This window comes from Cupressus sempervirens, chromosome 5, assembly GCF_028749045.1.
Source record: "Cupressus sempervirens isolate cs-2001-9-10 chromosome 5, ASM2874904v1, whole genome shotgun sequence".
Taxonomy (NCBI): Eukaryota; Viridiplantae; Streptophyta; class Pinopsida; order Cupressales; family Cupressaceae; genus Cupressus; species Cupressus sempervirens.
The window spans coordinates 468248263-468268082 of NC_143122.1; the positions used below are offsets into that span (position 1 = coordinate 468248263).

Consider the following 19820-nt stretch of genomic DNA (forward strand, 5'->3'; position numbering starts at 1 on the left):
TGATACAATGTCGGGCATGTAATCTTTGGGGTCACTTCGCTAGGGACTGTCCTACGAAGGAGATGCCACAACTACTATGCAGATGATGTGGTCCAGGGGACCATGAAGATTCAAAATGTCCTAAGCAAGGCTTAAATCTATTAAGTATTGAAATGTGTGATGAGAAGGTACTGGCGATCACACGGGAACAGGCAAGGAAAGCAAAATATCCGAATGTGGAAGAAGAGAAGGAAAGGTTACAAAAAGCCCGAACGGAGATAGAAAAGCAGATGAAAGTAGAGAAACTACAAGTGAAGGACACTGTCGAAACATTAAAAAGGAACTTGGCAAAACAAAGCATGGTGAAACAGATAATGCAAACGGAAGTGCCGATTAAACTGAATGACCTTCTCACGATGCCACAGTTGCGTACGACTATTATAAATATGACGCCATCCCTGAGGGTGACAGAGGAAGCAAAGGATAGTAAGGAAACAACGATAATAGCAACAGACTCGATTTTGTTGGCACTTACGACAGGTAGATACCCAGCAGTGGTGGAGATGGGCATTCTGGGTACTGTGCTGACGGATACAATAGTAGATGGAGGATCAGGGGTGAATGTGCTATCGGAAGATGTTTGGAAAAAACTTGGACAACCAACACTATGGCCACCTACTTTTTAGTTACTTATAGCAGATCAGCATGGAATAAAGCCGTTGGGAACTTTGATGGCACAGCCGGTAACAATTGGGACACAACCCTTTTTATTGGACTTTGTGGTCATTCCATTGAAGAGAAGAGGCTACGACGCCATCCTGGGGCAAGGGTGGCTAGTGCAGGCAAAGGTAAAGCACGATTGGAAGCGAAACACCTTGTCCATGGACAAAGGAGGCAGGAGATTCATAATTGATTTGCATACGCAAATGGTAGGAGAAGAAGTAGCATCGTCAGACTCTGAAGGAGAAGCCGAAAGCGAGGGTGACGACGAAGGGAACAAGAGGATAGAACCGGATGAAGAAGGGGTGCTGAAATTAGGAGGGTCAACTAATGATGACCTAGATTCTGTAAATGGACTGCTACACTAGCAAATGGAAGATTACGAGGTTTTTCCAAGCTACAACGTTTTGAGCATGGAGGAAGAAAAAGAAGGCGATGAGTTCCAAAAGGAGTACAGGGAACTGAAGGAGGGAGAAGCGTAGGTGGACGAAACACCATCCCATACGTTTAGTAAAGATAAATCGATGAATTATGAAGAGCCAATGGTGAAAACAATGAACTTGGGTGATGGGGAAAATCTGAAGAACATTCTATTAGGAGATGATTGGAAGCTAGTGTTGAAGGCAACAGTATCCAAAATATTCATGGAGTACAAAGATGTTTTTCCTTGGACGTATAAGGACTTAAAAGGAGTACCACCAGAGCTGTGTACATCGGATACCATTAATCAAAGGTGCGGTACCTGTACGGAAGCAGCCGTCCCGAATGAATAAGAACTATGCGGCGTGGGCTATCGAAGTGACACAAAACAAGTGGAAGGTATGGCATTAGAAGCACTTAAAATTAAAGGACTTTCAACTTGGCGAGTTAGTACTGAAGTATAATGGACGAAATGAGATCAAGCTTGGAAAGTTCAAAGTTAAATGGGTCGAATCGTACAAGATACGAGAAGTTGGATATAACGGAGCAATTAAGTTGTGGACACTGGACGGAAAAGAAATACCAGATGCCATAAATGGATTGAAGTTGAAAATATACTAGGAAAGGAATGGGCCTCCATCGACAAACAATTGAGTAAGGAAAAAACAACTGAGAATAATGTATATATGTAGATAGTCTATAATAAAATATGGAAGTCAGGATAGTTTTAAAGTGTTGAGTGATAAACCGAGTCTAGAAGTATGAAGTGATAAAATAATGAAACATGAAGCAGAAGGCAAATGTATTAAGATAATGAGAAATTTAATATTAAAAGCACTTGGGAGCAAAAAGTTGTCTTACGGCTTTAAAGGAAGCAATAAGGAAAAACTGTATATTGATTATTTGAAGGAACTCAATACTGTACGACTAGATTGCATAGAGGAGTGAAGGTCGTACGGCCATGCAAGAGGAAGATTCAAAGTCCTAAAGCCCATACGGTGATATCGTATGGCCAAAACAGTAGGCATCTAAGATTGTACAGTTGACATAGAAATGTGTATGGAGAGACAAGCAATTGTGGCCATATAAAGACTGTACAATTAAAGAGTAAATTAGGCTAGAGAGAATATGCAAGCCGTACGTTCAGAAGAAAAGCATAGGAGGAATAAAATTGAAGCCATATGGCCAAACACTAAGAAGATAGGAAGCTAGGAGGAAGACGAAGTGAGAACAATGGGATACTAAAGACCGTACGAGATCTGGAGAACTGGAAACAACAAGGCCATACGACCAGGCAGTACATACAATAGACACCAAAGTCGTATGATAGAACATCATACATTATAGCTCAAAGGCAGTACCATACAGCCATAGGAGGATAAGGAGGGCCTTTGTTGCATCTTTAAATCAGTAATTTGGACCGTATAGCGATAGCAATAAGGAGGAAGACTGTAGGAAAAGGAGGGTCGTACGACGTACGATAGGAGAGTGCTCGAAATTGGCTATACAGTGGGAAGAGTTAAGTTGTTTTAGAATAACAAGGAAACCATATAGAGCAAAGAGGAAGCCAAGCCTTACCATCATAGGAGGAGCCGATTCAGTAAGGAAGAGGAATTGTTGTAGCCGATTCACAAAGCAAGTCTGCAAGAAAGAGGAAGTGGAAGAGCTTTAAAAAAAAAAAAATGACAAATTGAAACAATTCGGGATGAGGAATGCATGATGCCAAAGGGAAGGGTAGACATAAGCAGTTCCCAGAAAGAGTGTGGAATCGGAAGAAAATGACAGAAATAGTGTGTTCCATGCAGTTTTGTGTGGGTTTCGGAGTGCTAATTTGGTCTTGGAGGCGAGGGGCGCTGCCCCTCGACCTCGCCCTGTATCGCGATAGGGAGCATTCCTAGGGCGTTGCCTCTCAACCCTGCTAGGGGCAATGCCCTCTAGACTCCCAATCGGTGCGGATGTCAGTCATGGGAAGTGTGACTAGTTGATGAGACTTGGAGCTACTGTTGTAGGCATGAGTGTCTGTGTGTTAGAGGTGGCACTCGGAGTAGATGTTTGGGTGTGAGGCCATCTTGGTGGATGCAGAGAGAGCTCAGGAGGAGCTAATCATCCAGTTGAAGGCAGTACTGGCGACACTTGGCTCAAGGTACCCAAGAGTTGGAAATAGAGAAAGCGGCACGGGTGGCTATCAAGGTCAGCTAAGGAGACAATATTGTGTTAGCAGAGGCTGCAAATGCAACGTGGTTTGGAGAACAGTTTGGTGCAAGCACGGGATGAATGTGAAAGTGATGTGACACAAACAGATCTATCTTGTTGTAGTTTGTTATTAATTTGTCTCAGAGATTTTGTAATTGTTGTCCGGAGACGAATTTTTCTTTTGGAGGGGATGATGTTGTCGGTAAAATGTATAGTGTAGCCGACAGGTAGAGTAGTATCCAAACGGGCGCATGACGCTTGAGTCACCCCTTCAGAAAGGTATATGTACATGTCTGAGATGGACTTTGGAATCATTGTTGTAATCCTTGTAATTGTTGTAATCATTGTATTCGGATGGTAATCAACAAGTGCATACATGAATAAAGTATCTATTCTATGTTATATCGTGTTATACATGTGTTAAGTTTTTTACCCTATACGGTAAACAAAAATATGTTGTCAGTTTTTGGATCGGCTGGCTAGAAAATTGAGGCACCCAGAAAAAACAAACAACCTTGTCGAGATCTCAATAAACCCACCAAGAATCTCTAGTTGTAATTTTTTTGATCCAGTACAAAAAAATTAGGGTTTTGAACAAAAACAACCATCCTGCAAAAAAAAACCCACAAAAAATGGCGGAAATGTGCAGAAAAATAGAGGGATCTACACAAAAATGGGTTGCAGAATCGAATGAGATATTGGCGGATTCAGATCTCTCAGAACAAAAACCCTAGTCAGATTATAGAGAGTTGGAAGCAAATATGTATGTAAATAATTTCGAAAATAAAAGGCAGATAATTTCAACCAAGAAATTATAATTATTTTTTAAAAATTTAAAGTATTGACTTTGATACCATATTACGAAGTAATTGGAAAATATTTGCTTATTATTAGCATTGATCAAAAGATCAATTTATATAAGACTGAAATGATGTTTCTTTAAGAAACAATCGTAAAGAATAGAAACATTCTATTCTAGAAACAAAAAACTAAATATTAGTAACATTCCAATATTTACAGAAGATTACAATAGATAATCATTAGATACTAAATAGAGATATAGAAACTATCTATTATCCTAATAAGATGATGCACTCACAGTAGATTTGTTTCAGAATCTGATACTAGTACTTTTCATTCTCGGAATCGACCGAACAATCCCACAATTAAGCAGCTTATATATATATATATATATATATATATATGCCTAGAAATGCATTTCAATTTGGGAAATGCACTATCAGCTAGATTAGTCTTTTCCAAATTGCTATTACAGAGTCTAGTTTTGTCCGATTTTTATATCTTGGGCCATGTATCAAGTTCTCCATTTATACTTTTTCAAAATCTCGTAGTTTCAAAGGAAAGGCATATAATTTTAATATACAGTTAATAAAGATATTCTATATGGAGAATAAACTTTGATAGGTTTAGGCAAGAGCCTACAACACAACAGTTTCTTGTGAGCTTCTCATCAAGGAGGTCTTGGGTTCAAAACTACTCAAGCGTAACAAATGATAATAATTAATCTTCACAAGTAATAATAAATAAATGATAAATAATCAAAGCTTCAGCCAATTACCTATCAAAAAAAAACTTTGATAGGTTCAAGTCGGAAATTGATATATTTAGTTCATATTATATCTGCATAAGTAGTCTGATTTGCAGCTTTAAAATAAAATCAACTCAGTTTTTAATGTGGTTATAGTTTTAGCACATGGACGTGATGGTAATGGTTGGTTGGGTAATCATGAAGTTTGTCTAATTGGCCTTGTAGAATGGTTATATATTAATATTTTAGACATTTGGAATTAGGTTAGTTAGTCCAATATGAGAAGATCTCCTTGGTAGCTGTCATTTCTGGAGGACCTACTTCTGTTCATTGCACACTGCTCTGTCAGTTTTGCAAGCCTTTGATTGCACTTCATTCATGGAACACGTCGCAAAGTATAACCATGTAGAATGAAGTGCACAAACGTTCCATGACAGCCAAATCAGATGCACAAAAGCCTATCACGCATAAAATCTTATACTTCCTGGGCAGCCTGGGCTATTGGTACGTCCCTGGGCTTGCCCAAGGTACTGCCTGAATGCCTGGTTTCTCTGGGGGTTTGGTGCCTAGGATATTGCCCGAGTGGTCGGGTTCCCTATGGGTTAGGGATACTGAACCCACGGAGAACCTCGGTGCCTGGGCAGTACCCTAAACAATCCCAAGGATGTACCAGGACCAGACCAGTATCCAGATCTGATTAGGACAACTCAAATCTGGTCTGCTTAGGCCATCACGCTTCTCTTGAACTGTAAGTAAGCCATGTATCATCTCTAATATGGAACATGAAACTCCAGGACAGTAAAGCATCATTACTGAAGTGAATGTTGGGCCTTGGCCACAAATATGTGCATTTTTGTGATATTAATGTCCTTAACTCTGAATAATCTGATTTCACTGATATCTAAAGCAACTAAATTTGTTTGCAAGCTGCTTCATTGCAAGAAAGTATTTGATCAGCTGGAATATGATGCATACTCCAAGATGGGTGTTTTGTATGTGTCTATAGATGTGTTTTGTACACATCTATAGCCTTACTATTGCATAGAATCATCTTATTGTATATCTATTTAAGTGAAATAAACCAATAGACTGTGATGTCCCCGTATTAGTAAATAACTTAAATAATAAATAAATATTCTATATAAAGTAATATTAATAATGATATTAAAAATAATAATATTTTATAAAGTAATATTACATTCTAATTATATAATAATATCATATCGTGTTATGATAATAATAATAATCTAATATAATATAGCACGTACCATATTAATAAAGTATTATAATCTAATAATATAGTTGATATATTATTAAATTAATATATAAATATTATGTGATTACAATCTAGTGATGTTAGTAAACCAATTAGTTTCCAAGAGGCATAATGACTCTTCTCAATCTAGGAACAAGATATAAATTGGCATAACATCCATAGGTGACAAGGGACATTAGTAACGGAGTAACCCATAAGAAACCTTTCCATTCACCAAAGCACAAAGAGCCAACATATATGCTCCAGCATCGGGGATAGCAGAATATTAAACAGTAGGAGAGTAAGCCTGGTCTAATACATCTCCAAACTAGTAATCGTATCACGACCATAATGATAGATAGATATGAAAGAATCACTATCACATCAAAAGGATACCGTGATTGCAGCAGGATAATTCATGCATGGTCATATCAATATAGAAACTCCATAGCCAAACACCGAGAAAGGAGAAAAGGCATAACTAGCTAATGAGGGGTGTGCCGCCTATGAGGTGATCAACGAGTGCAATCAACAGCTGCCGAGGATACAGTAGATGTTAGCAAGATTACATCATCAAGAGGAACCCACGATGCCCCTTGGTTATTATATTTATGTAGGGTGTAAATGTGGATAAAGGACACATTGAAACACAAGTCTGCTCTTTTAGCATCTACAGCCTCATACGATATAAAGTAGAAATAAATATTATATTACAGAACTATACATCATAGCAAGAACATTCAATAGACCATCTGGTATTGGTAAAGACCATCTTCAGTAAGGGTAAAGGCATTATATAAGAACTGATCAATTAGAATTTGTAGAAAACTTTACACAAAATCTGTATTTAAAATGATAATATTAAAAGTGAAGGAAGAGTCGTCGCAAAGCATTCAACAACTTAAAGGAGTTGATAAAATAGGATGAGGACAAATGAGTGTTAGGACAGAGAAGCAGAGACACATCAGAAAACAAAGTGCCAAATCATATATATATATATATATATATTCATGTCAGCAATTATGGGAAGGCTGAGTGACCAAGTGGTGCATATGCCTATAGTAATTTACAACTAACAATAGTTGATCAAAAGGTATGATTTGTTAATCGTTGATTAAATAGGAAGAGACATCCTAACTGATACATCCTCTCATAAAAAGGTATTCAAAAAGATATAAATGAAATTACAAGGTGTGTTGGATGAAACATGCGTATGGAAAGAAAACAGTTAGAATTGACATAAATATAAGAAAGGATACAAATAAAAGTAGGAAGTCGTAAAAAAATGAATGACCCCCAAAAAGGGTTCATTTTGGGGGTCATTCATTTTTGTGCGACTTTTCTTTTATTTATATTTTTTTTTGATGATTTTGATAATCTCTTATCATTTCTATCATATTTCAACACTTCCTGAAGTAAATTGACCTTATTATGAACAGTTCCCTTTACTTGGTTTCGGCATATGATCCTCTTGGGAATTGGTGCAATTTGTTCAAGGGTTTTGCAGCTTGGCGAAATAAAAATCTCTTCTAGATTCAGCATATGAGTTGTTGAAAAAAACAGTGAAATATGCTATAGAGAGTAGGTTATCTCAAAGCTACATTTGTGCTTTAATTGATGAAAGGAGAATGGATAGTTCTAGGCTGATTCAGAACGTAATTACAGAGCCAATCCATAGGTCGCTATCAATGAATGAATCACAGCTTCTAGATGGAGTTTGAATAGGTTAGAAGGCAGTCAATAAGTGTCACAAGTTGCTGATGTTTTGTAATACTTTTGCAAATTCACACAAGGAGGTATGAACTCGCCCAGACCAAATATGCAATTGCTATAATAGACTTTCAGATATGATCACTCAAGGATGTATCAATGCCATACACATATAAACCTCTGATCTGAAGTCCATTCTGTCTGAATCCCTGATTTTGAACACTGGATATATTCCTTCCCTTTTTTCCCGCTTCAATGTCATATTCATCTTATATGTGTGCAAGGAGGGCTTAGGGAAATGTCATGACCTTTCCTTGGTCGTGACTTTCTTAGTTACCATTGATATATTATTATATTGTGCATCTTATTATTTCATTCATGTCATAGGAGGGCTTAGGGAAATGTCATGACCTTTCCTTGGTCGTGACTTTCTTAGTTACCATTGATATATTATTATATTGTGCATCTTATTATTTCATTCATGTCATATTAATGATAGATCAATAATATATTATATTGGATATATATTTTATTTATTGAAGTGTCATTATTTATTTATCATATATATTATTAATTATCATTATTCTATTGATAAATAATAATAATACACATTAATTTATTTTTTCAGTATAAGTTGATATAATATTACATAATATTAGACTGTTTACTTTTATATTTGTATATTTATATTGTACTATCATTTTATATTAATGGTTGTACCATATTTATTAAGAGATATAACATTATATTGATTAATTAATCAATTCATTACTTTTAGTTATCAGTACTATTTATATTCAAATGTGATAATAGTTAGATATATTATCATCTTATTGATTTATAATGTAATTATAACATATTATATATTTTTATACTATCATAATAATAATTATATATCAATATTATATAATAGTGCTTGATGCACTACTATTAATATTTATATATTCAATATTTATTTAGTAATAGTGTACATAATTTATTAATAATATTATTGTTATTATTATGTGTACAATTGATATCCATGAATCTTGATTACCTTACTAATATTATCAATCTTTTATGTATTATATTTTAATACTATTATCACATTATAATTATAATGTAATATCATACTTGTATGATAATAACATTATTATATTTTTATTAGTATTTTATTTATTAATAATGATTTGACCTTTAATATTACCTTATTACCTTAGTAACGTATTATTATTATATCAATAATATATTATTATTTATTCTTTAATAATATATTATACCATTAATAATATATCAATATTTCTTTTAATATATTATAACATTAAGAAATAATATATTTATTTATTCATAATAATTTACTTATATTACCCTAATTAGGGGACATGACAGTCTGCCCTTCCTCAAATTGCTTGTCCTCAAGCAATGATTGTTTACACTAAACCTTTATTGTGAATTAAATATACAAGTTATACATTGGAATGAAAGAATACATAAGGTATGCATGTAGTTAATGTCATAATGTATGAAGTAAATATCTAAGTACTTGCAGACACGAAGCATAGACGAAGAAGACACATTAATGCATGAAGACACAAAGTATACACGATGCAGACACATGATGCATGAAGGCACAAAGCATACAGGATGCAAACACATCATGCATTCTTTATTGATTTTCACAATGAAGTAGAGTGAAAAGGAATGAATAATATACTTCCCCAATATGCCTTTTGATCATGGATCTTGCAAACACAAATAATTATTAGCATATAATAGCTCCAAAGAAAGATGAGTCGTGTGATAATCATTTTTTCTCATTTACATAATTATTTGGAAGATTTCTTTATATAGGAATTTATCTCTGACCTTATTATGTTACGGTGCAAAGGGCGCGTGAAATAGGCTACAAGCGGCTCCTTGGAGGATATCCGTCATGTGCCCGAAATTACTCTGCCTCTCCCTCCACCAACTCCCTATCTCAAGAGATCATAATGTGAATGAGAAAATTAATCTAATGAACATAATACTATACTTTCACTAGATGAACATAATACTATACTAATTGATATACTTTCAAACAACTGAATCATAATGAACATGTCTTAACACATGCGTATAAATCTGAAATCTACCCACTCCTTTAACCAACACAGCTCTACAATTTATAATTGTGTATCTTATTGCATTTCTCTTCAAAAGAAATAAACCAGCTCTTCCTGTGTGATATGCTTTCGATTTCAAACAACCAAATCATCACCACATGTGAGCTTATCCTATTCTTGAAATACAACAAAAATATTTTCCTTGTCATTGTTTTCATGCTCTGCAACATTAAAACCCCTAGAAAGAGGATTCCTTAATTATTCTTCTCATACTAGAATCTTTAGTAGTTTCTTACTAAAGTTGGAAGCTGTTTGTTTACAAGTTGATATTAGAATAGGGAAGTAGATATTTGAGTTATAAAGCTGCAGATCATAAAATTGATCGTGGAAGAGATGGAAAACAAACGAAGAACAAATATACTATCTTGTGTGTGCAAGGAGAGTTTGCATTGTAAAGGAAAAACTTCATTTATGCTGAATCCTAGGGAATACAAGATTGCTCACTTGATACCAAATTAAACCTGCTGAAAGAAAAGCTAAATGGATATAAGGCTTAAGGAATCTGCATTTTGTCTTCCAGGGCTCAATTAAAGTTTCTGGAAGATTTGGTTAGAAAGGTTTTTAATACGTGGTTATTAATTTGAGTGGTGTATGTTCACACAAAATTAGGTCCAAGCATGTTCATACCATAAAGTTTTCCTTATTTAGAAAATGAACTGAATGACACACTGAGAATAATCCAAATGCGGACCTTAGACCGACATAGAGAGTCTTTGATGGATTGTGATATCTTTGGTTTCCTATGAAACTTTCTTTGACAAAAGGGTGAGAACATGGTGGTTGTGGTCATGTAACATAAAACTGTAAATATGGACATCAAGAAAATAACAAAAACAAACATTGGATCTTTGTAGGCTTCCTCAAAATTTGCCCATCAGCTTAACAAGTTAATAATTTTTAAGTAAACTAGTGTTGCTGTTTTAGGTTAGAAAATTGCAGTGAGCAACGAGCAACAATCACATTCTATATATTTAGATTGATTTGATCAGCATTTTAACAGAAAATATGTTTCTCTCATTTATACCGTAAAGATTTTATTGAAATTTTCTTATGTCATAATATTAATATTAGAAATCAGGGAGGAATCAGGATTTAAAAGGTATTTTGAACCCAAAAAAAATGTAAACAGAGAATTTCATTTAATCACCCTGTGGATCTTTTCGTAGCATCGAGCAGTGATCAATTTTCATAGGCTTTAAAACTGAATATGTGTGCTTGAAGTTGGCAAGTTTGATTATTCTAAATATTCTGAAGGGCATATTAATTGAAATATCTTGAAAAGAAAGAGTGAATGGTAAATTAATAATGAAAGCTATTAGAACTGCTGGATGCATTAGATTAAGTCTTAAGATGATGTTTATTTTTAATTGAAGTGATGTGCATAAATATGAGTTCATTGTATCTTCTTATATATGGACATTTTTCCTGTGTTCATATTGAAATGTATAGTCAAATCATGGGAAAACCTAAGCGTATCTTTAAGGACTCACAATGATGTACTTTAGAATAGAAGTAACGTGGAACTTAAATATTCCATTATTATGTTACCATGTGCTTAGTATACTAATTTTTATGTATGGTTTTCTGATGAGTTTCCATGGCGAGAATGGCTTTATATGTCACTGAAATGATGTCTTGAGTTCCAAAATGTTTCTTATATCTAATCTTAATTATCACATCTTTATTACTTGCAGGAAATTATGGGCGTTTTCAATAGAAACTGTATGATCTCATATTCTGCTTACCGCAATATTTTCCCAATTTGGGCTCTTGGGGAATACCATCGCCACATATTTAGATCATAATGCATAAAGCTCCCGGAATTGTTTAAATGCAGTTTTGTAATCTGTTCTTTTAGCAAACAACATAGGTCTTTATGAGAAGATGGGCGCTCTCCAATTCCTGAGTCTTGTCACGATTGGAATAATTATGTTACGTTTCATGTAGGCTGTCATTATGCTTTTGGATGGAACTTATAAAAGCAGGCATTGGGAGCCTCTTTCAAGTTTATCTTATTCATTTGTTTTTTAACAAATAATCTTGAAGCAATTCTGAGCACAGAGAGCCTGCTTTGCATTTATTCGTTTTGTATCCTTTCTACAATTCAATTTCCTTATTACTTCTCTTTTCATTAAATGCATCAACTGGTCATGAGTATAATATAACCAGGAGAAAACAATGGCGATTTAGTTCATTTTTTATATGTTGGAAGAAAATGTAAGTTCAGAATCTTTAGTAGTTCATGCTTTAACAGTCAAAAGGATGGAAAATGCTAAAGAGCAAGGGTGCACTAAACTGTATTTTTTTTCTCACCGCTCTGTTTATGTGTTACAGAGTAGCTAGCTATATTTAATAATTTAGAGATGATTTTGCGATCTCTTAAAGGTTTCTATTTCAATTTTTGACTTACAGACGAGGATTAGTTGTGAATTTTGACACCTTGGCTGTATCTTAGATGCAGATTTACAAAACAACTATGATCTTGCAACATATTTGCGTTAAGACGGTCTTTTAACGATGTTGGCAGCTCATCCTTCTCCCGCATGCCATTAAAAGATTTAAGACTTTACAGCCAGACCCTCAAATAACTTATTAACGATTAATCAAGCAAACCAAAAGAGTTTAGGTCTGATGATTTTTTGTGAAGGTCTAAGGTAGGAGTTTGGCTTGTACAATTGAGAATATAACTTTATTCAATTCTGTATTTACCAAGTTATTATTTTTTTTTAATATTCAATTCTGTATTTACCAAGTTATAACCTAAACTCTATACATTAGTTTCCCAATTAGAAAGTAAAATTGGGAAGCTCTATATGCAAATTAGCGCTGTGATGTTAAAATTCTTCTACCCTAATCTGATAAATACAATATGGCCTAGTAAAAGTACACTCTAAACTTTATTTAAAAAATTGACTTAAAATTAGTTCAGCACTTCAAGAAATTGTACCAGTCCCATCCATATCAAAAATTTCATCTCAGTATGATGGCTACAAAGATTTTATAATGATTTTATGAACTGCCTTTTTTTTTATTGATATACATTTCTCTATTTTAGAGATGAGAGGTTTTTTGAGCACGAAAAAAATAAATATTTAGATAGTTTAATAAATAAAAGTTTTACACTTTTTAAAATAAAGGATGCAAGAAACAAAGTTCCTATCTATAGTGTATGCTTTTGAAGATAAGAAATGGTGAAAGGTAAATACATATATTTGTATGAAATAAGATTCAATATGGAAGGTGATTATGATTGATAATAAGTTTGAAATGAGTAATGAGCAGAAAATTGACTCCAAACTTATCATAAAAAATTGACTTAAACTGATTAAGCACTGCAAAAATTTGTACGTAATCTCAATCTCACTATGACAGATACAAAGATCTTATTGGTCGTAATTTTAACTACCTTTTATATCGATAGACATTTCTCCCTGTTTTAGAGATGAGAGGTTTTTTTAGGAGAACAAGGGAAAATGTTTGGGCAGTTTAATAAATAAAAGTTGTAAGCTTTTTAAAATAAGGGATTCGAGGGTCGAAGTCCATGTCTATAGTGTATGCTTTTGAAGATCAGAAATGGTGAAAGGTGAATATATATGTTTAGATGAAATAAGATTCAGTATAGAAAGTAATATAAGATTTGATATGGAAAGTAATTGTGATTGACACTAAATTTGAAAGGAGTAATGAGCAAAATCCCGCTCAATTGTATCTGAAGAGTTAGCATAAGCTTAGAATCCCGTAAATTAACGGGTAGAAAAATAAACGAATAACACAAAATTTAATTTAGAAAACCCATTTGGAGAAAATGATTCCAAATGTTAGCATGGTTAAGAAGCCATAGTAGAAGCATGTAAGCCTCAAGTGAACTAATAATAAACACAACACAACAAAAAAAAAAAACTAATATTTTGAGGGCAAGGCCAATCCCCAGTGATTTGTAAGAGCTTGCCTCAAAATTGAGTTATCAAATTTTCTTTAGTGCTTGACAAAGTTGATAAATATTGCCATTTTCTCAAATATTAAGGCAATGGCCCTTCATCAATCTAAGCTTTTATGAAAGTACATATTAATGCTAAGTCATTTAGTATAGGAGATCAAATGAAGCAAGAGGTGTAGACCTATAGGGTCATTGTTGAAAACCACTTTATCATAGGATATGGAGGCAATGCATGTTTAAGAGAAAATTCTCCAAATACAAAATAATACAAATTTAACACTCAATTTTGATCGCATGGGATCCTCCATAACACATATGAGATGTGATAGCTAAGAGCATGACGATCACCCCTCGAACATCAATACGTCCAATCCACAAATGAGTACTATTAGTCTTGAAGAGGTGGAAAAGTATGTTAATTTTTAACCAAATGGAATGAACAAATTTAGAAAACAAACAAGTTGCTCCATCCATGACATCCTACACGAGATCTTAAAACCTTAAATCTCTATTTGTGCATTCTCTTCCTAATAATTTATATCTAGGAAACACCTAATTTCATATTCTATGCTCAACCAAAAGACTTCGTGCGCTTTATCTTAGAGTTATGCAATGAATCTCTGTGGAAAATGACATACAATGTAAAAAAGATATTGTGCTTAAGATATCTATTTCAATGTTTACCTTTTTATTTATGCCTTCTGAGTAAAGCCTATTGTATCCACCACAATTTAATCACCCCTCTCACTAACACTACCAAACTGTAAAATATTTCACTTGATACCTTTTAGTGTTATATTAAAGGACTAACTCTAATTTTTTTCATTGTATGATTTAGTAAGAGCTCTCAAGATAGATTCATTCACATTATCAAAGTATTTTTTATTGCATTAACTACTTGCATGAACATTTAAGGCCACCTTGTACGATTGTCTTTTGTCTCTGCTATTTCCATAATCTCATTAAACAAATATATTAGAAATTTGATCATTGAAAACATCTTCTTTAACAAACTTCTAAAGTGTTCCTAAGGCCAAGTAATGCAAGTTGTAAGCATCAAGGAAATTGATTTACATTGTGTAGTTAAAAGTACACAATTGTTAATTCTTGCAATAATTATCTAACATGAATTAAATTTTAGTTTTAAAAAAATGAAATATATATTATTTGCAATGTTTTAATCAAGTATGTATGCATGCATGCATGCATGTACGTATATATGGTAATGTGCAATTTGCTTTTATTAATAGAGTTAATACATGATTAAAATAAAAATACAAATAATATATGTTTACTTTAATTAAGGGTGCTCAATATTCAAATTGACATCCCTTGTGCTAGAAAGGCATTGGTACAAATATAAGGGAAAGAAAAAAAAAAAAATACTAAAACTTAGTTTGAAATTCCACCTCATGCATGGTGTTAAATATGAAATTCATACATATACTAGGCCAAATTTATTTTCATTCCTTGTCGATAACACCTCATACCATTTAAATCTATAATACTACACGTGCCTCTATGTGGCTTGTACTTATTGCATGGTTAGTGTATTATCTATGAAATGCAACTTTGAGGCAAGTCAACATCACAAATGTTTGGGCTTGATACATCAAGTGCATCTCCCAACTTTACCACCAACAACTTTGTCCTTTCCAAGTTGGTTTGGCTTTTGGAGCAAAGGGACATGGAATGACAAATCTAGTAGAAGTTGCACTCAAGAGGATGGTGGTTAATACTTAACCACTATTGCTTGATGGCTATGGAGATTTGATTTTTGGCACCTCAATGCTATAGGTGGATTTTTCCAAGTCAACTTGAGGAACTGTGATGTGATGTTGCCATACCGTTTATATTACTATATGTACTTTTTAGTCCCTACCTTAGTATAACGCAAGAAACTAATGTTCCCGGAATCCCAATTCTATTAATTTTTACAATCCAATTAACTCTGAATCTTAAGGTTTGTATTGCAATTATTTAAAAATTATTTTTCTGACTGATTTTTTGATTTTGTCATTGGAGGATGGGGATTTTCCTAGGGTTTGGGACATTTTTAAATAAAAATAAAAAGGAGGAAAAATGTACAGTCGTAGATGCGTACATATTTAATGCACTTGACAAGTGGACAACAAAAGGATAACAACGACTTAAATGCACTTACCAAGACAGTGAGCGAGAGAAATCCCATCTTGCCCTTTCTTCTCCGTTCGAGGGACCTGTTATACTTTCTCCTGTTTGAAGAACTCTATATCACTGTTTTCCTTCTTTCAATAGCCAAATGCTCTCAGAAATTCTCATTCTTCTTCATCTTAGATCTACAAAATATCAAGACAACAATGTCTACTTCTCATTTTGTCCAAGAGCTGTTGTGCTTCCTCAATTTTACCACATGTACATAAATTCTTTATGAGTGTTGTAAGTGATCACATTTGGATGGATGCCTATCTCTCCCAATCCAACAAGGAGAAAGGGAATTCTATAGAGGTCGTCGTCATTCATAAGACCGTACAAAAACGTATTAAAGATTACAACAGTGAGAGGAAGGTGTTTCGTAATGGTTGAATGGAAGAAGTCCTATGCCTTGTTTTGTCTTGCCCGATTTACATAGGACCTTAATTGATTTATTGAATTAGCCAACGTCAGAGGTAGGAGATAAGTTTTGTGAAAACTCGTTGGGGGTTGAGGTTGATTGCAAAGAGAGATAAAGGTCGTCAGAAGAATGAAAACAAATAAAACAAGTGGCTAGATGAGGTTACTTGTTTCAAGCTTGGGAGTTGCAATATAATGTTGATGTTGGAAGCAGAGGGACAGTAATCTTTTTTTGAATTATTCAAACTATAAGCAATTATTGTGATTGAAAATTTTGATTGTTGTGGATATTTGAAATTTATTTTCATGATCACAATTGCTAATTTATGTGGGTGTTTGTGATCTATGTTTTTCTTTTTTTCAAAGATATGGGCTGCTTGTTTTTTGTCTTTCCCTTCCTTTTACGCAACTAAATCAGCTCCCTTAGCTTTTTGACATGAGCCAAAAACTATTGACAAAGCCCTCCTTTAAGAGTTTTTTTTTTATCTGCTCATGCCAGTTTTCAAACTATATAATCTGTATATTATAACTGTGCACTTTGGAGAATTATTTTTTTTCAAAAGTATTGTCGAGGATTTATACATTTATTTTTTTGCAAGTCATCCAATGCTTGAAAATATCAACATTAGTATCTTGATTTTCCATATCTATAGCCTCCTGGGGTTTTTCGGATTATGTAGCTTCCAATTGCTATGCTAAATCCTACGTTTCTTTCCTATTTCTTCACTTTTTGATTGAAAGTTAAAAAAATTATTTCTAGTTGCCAGTTAATGGCCTCTGTAACTATTTATTTGCATCTCATAAATTCATTGAATATAATGTAATATTTATTTTATCTTGATTGAAGCCATACTTCATGAAAGTGGACAGCACAAAACTTGCTAAGCTAAACTTTCTATTTCTGCTTAAAGGTGAAGAAAAATAATCACGAAATAAACTTAACCAGTATAAAAAAAAAAAATTTGGCGGATTAAGGAAGAGGACCAAAAAATATAGATTCTTAGCATACTACCAAAGATTGCAATGTTCAGTTCACATTCCTTTCTAAGTTTTGAAATCTGATTTTTTTTGCACTCAACTCAACTAAAAAGTGTATTAAATTTTGTGATTGCTATAATGGTTTCGAAACTCTAAATATCTTGTCATTCACTTTACAATTTTTAATTTTTTAAAACCTAAAGTATCTTGATTGTTTTGAATTTTTTTTTTAATAGACAATTCCACATTTCAATAACTATCCTTTCATTATTCAACAAAATTCAACCTCCACAATTCTAATTTAAAAAAATCAGAATATTACTAATTCTAACTAAATTAGTTAATTAACCATATTATGTTTATGATTTAGCACTTCCTACAATTTTTTAACATTGTTTCAGCTAAACAGAAGGCAGGGACTCCTACTCCCCAAGAGATGAGCTCATTCTTTGCAAAGATTGAACATTAGTTTTTGTAGATTGCACTAGCATGAGAGCACATGTTAGACACATAAGTGGCTATGGAATCCCCTGCTCCTGCATCTTTGAAGGAATATAAAAGGTAAATGATAAATTTTCACTTCCAAAATTTCTTTTGATGAGTGTTTATTATACACTCTTGTAGAGCTTCAAATCACAGTGTTAGGGATGTTGGCAAAGGTTGAGGGTTGGTTGCTAGTTGCATTTGTTTAAAAGTTCTTTAGGACTTCTTAGAAAATCCATTTTGAACATTTTGGAAATCATGAATTTCATGAGATTGTCATGGACCTCATTCTAATTTTTCTTGTATTTGTTATCTATAGTGGATATGCACTTGTAAAATTTGGTGAAAATTCTAAAGTGTTTAGAAACTTTTGAGTAAATGCAAGTGGCAAGTGTAAAGCCGAATTCTATAGCCTTTGCCAACATCCTCTTCACCCGATTCAAAATGGAAGACTTTCAAACAAGGTATGGATGTCCATCAAAGCATTAACAAACCATGGTAGCATCTTTTAAAATGTGGTGTTATGGCTTAAAATGTTTGTATGTAAAAAATACAATAAATTTTTAAAGAAGACTATGATGAGCATCTCAAGCAGCTCTATGGCATGTTTGTGCATTTTATTACTAGTAAAGATGACAACCACAAAATGAGAAAAAAAATTTATGATCTTTATGGGGTGAGCTTATCAGGGGTTCTTGGAAAATATTGGAGAGCTAGAAATTTATTGGATTTTATTTATCAAGCTTTTAGAGTTTTATATTGTTATGGTGTTACATTTTTTGTTTTTTTTCTTTGAATTCTTTAATTTTCTTTATTACCATAAGCAATGAAAAATAAGAAAAATCATGTTTTTGAATTATTCAAATAAATATTAATAATCAACTATAAAGTTTGTGTTTAATAGAATTTATACTTTATTGTAATTTGTTAGTTAATTTAGTCAAACAAAAAAATTGAAATTAGACAATTCCATACACAAGAACTAATAAGTTGGCCTATATTTTATATTGAATCGTAGTTATGCTGCCATTAATACAAATTTAAGTGTTAAGATTTTAAATGACGAGGCACAAGTCATAAGTATAGACTATGAAGTCACAAGTATATGCTTTATTGATGTGAGAATCAAAATCAATTATTTAAATGAGAAAGAGAAAAGCTTAGAAGATGTTGTCTTAAGCTCAATGATTAAATTCATTATCAGATAGAAATTTCTTCAGTAACGTATCAATATAACTAATAAGTTCCTAGTCTCATCAATTTGTGTAGTTATCGGATTTTTCATCCTAGTGTTATTGAGCTTTATAGGTCGATAGACTATGTGTGAGAATTATGTTCTCTTAAAATTATTTTTTTGGTGATTAAAATTGTCAACCTTTGATTGGAAAATTATCAGCCCTTGCCATAGATTGTTTTCCAGGAGACCTATATAATTTAGCCGATGGGCTATGTGTGGGAACTTTGTTTTCATAAAATTATTTTTTTGCTCATAAAATTGTCAGCCTTTGGTTAGAAAATTATCAACCCTTGCCATAGATTGTTTTCCATGAGACCTATATAATTTAGTCGATAGGCTGTGTGTGGGAACTTTATTCTCATAAAATTGTCAACCTTTGGCTGGAAAATTATCAACCATTGCCATAGATTGTTTTCCATGAGACCTATATAATTTAGCCAATAGGCTATGTGTGAGAATTTTGTTCTCATAAAATTATTTATTTGTCATAAAATTGTCAACCTTTAGTTGAAAATTTATTAGCCTTTGCCATAAATTATTTTTTGGTGAATTTTCATCTTACTCCACTTTTAACTCTCTTTTTTTCAATTTATTTAATTTAATTAGCTATTATCTACAGTGTTAAC

General features: G+C 33.2%; 1 protein-coding gene across 2 annotated transcripts in view; it reads left to right on the forward strand.

The window, feature by feature from the left end:
- The window catches only part of CAS1 (cycloartenol synthase 1), a 235375-nt gene extending 223272 nt beyond the window's left edge, over nucleotides 1-12103 (forward strand). For both annotated transcript variants that reach the window (XM_089831311.1, XM_089831312.1), the window contains exon 19: nucleotides 11662-12103. In XM_089831311.1, the coding sequence (XP_089687437.1) occupies nucleotides 11662-11772 (111 nt within the window). In that variant the 3' untranslated portion in view covers nucleotides 11773-12103. The remainder of the gene's footprint in view (nucleotides 1-11661) is intronic.
- Nucleotides 12104-19820: the final 7717 nt, after the last annotated feature.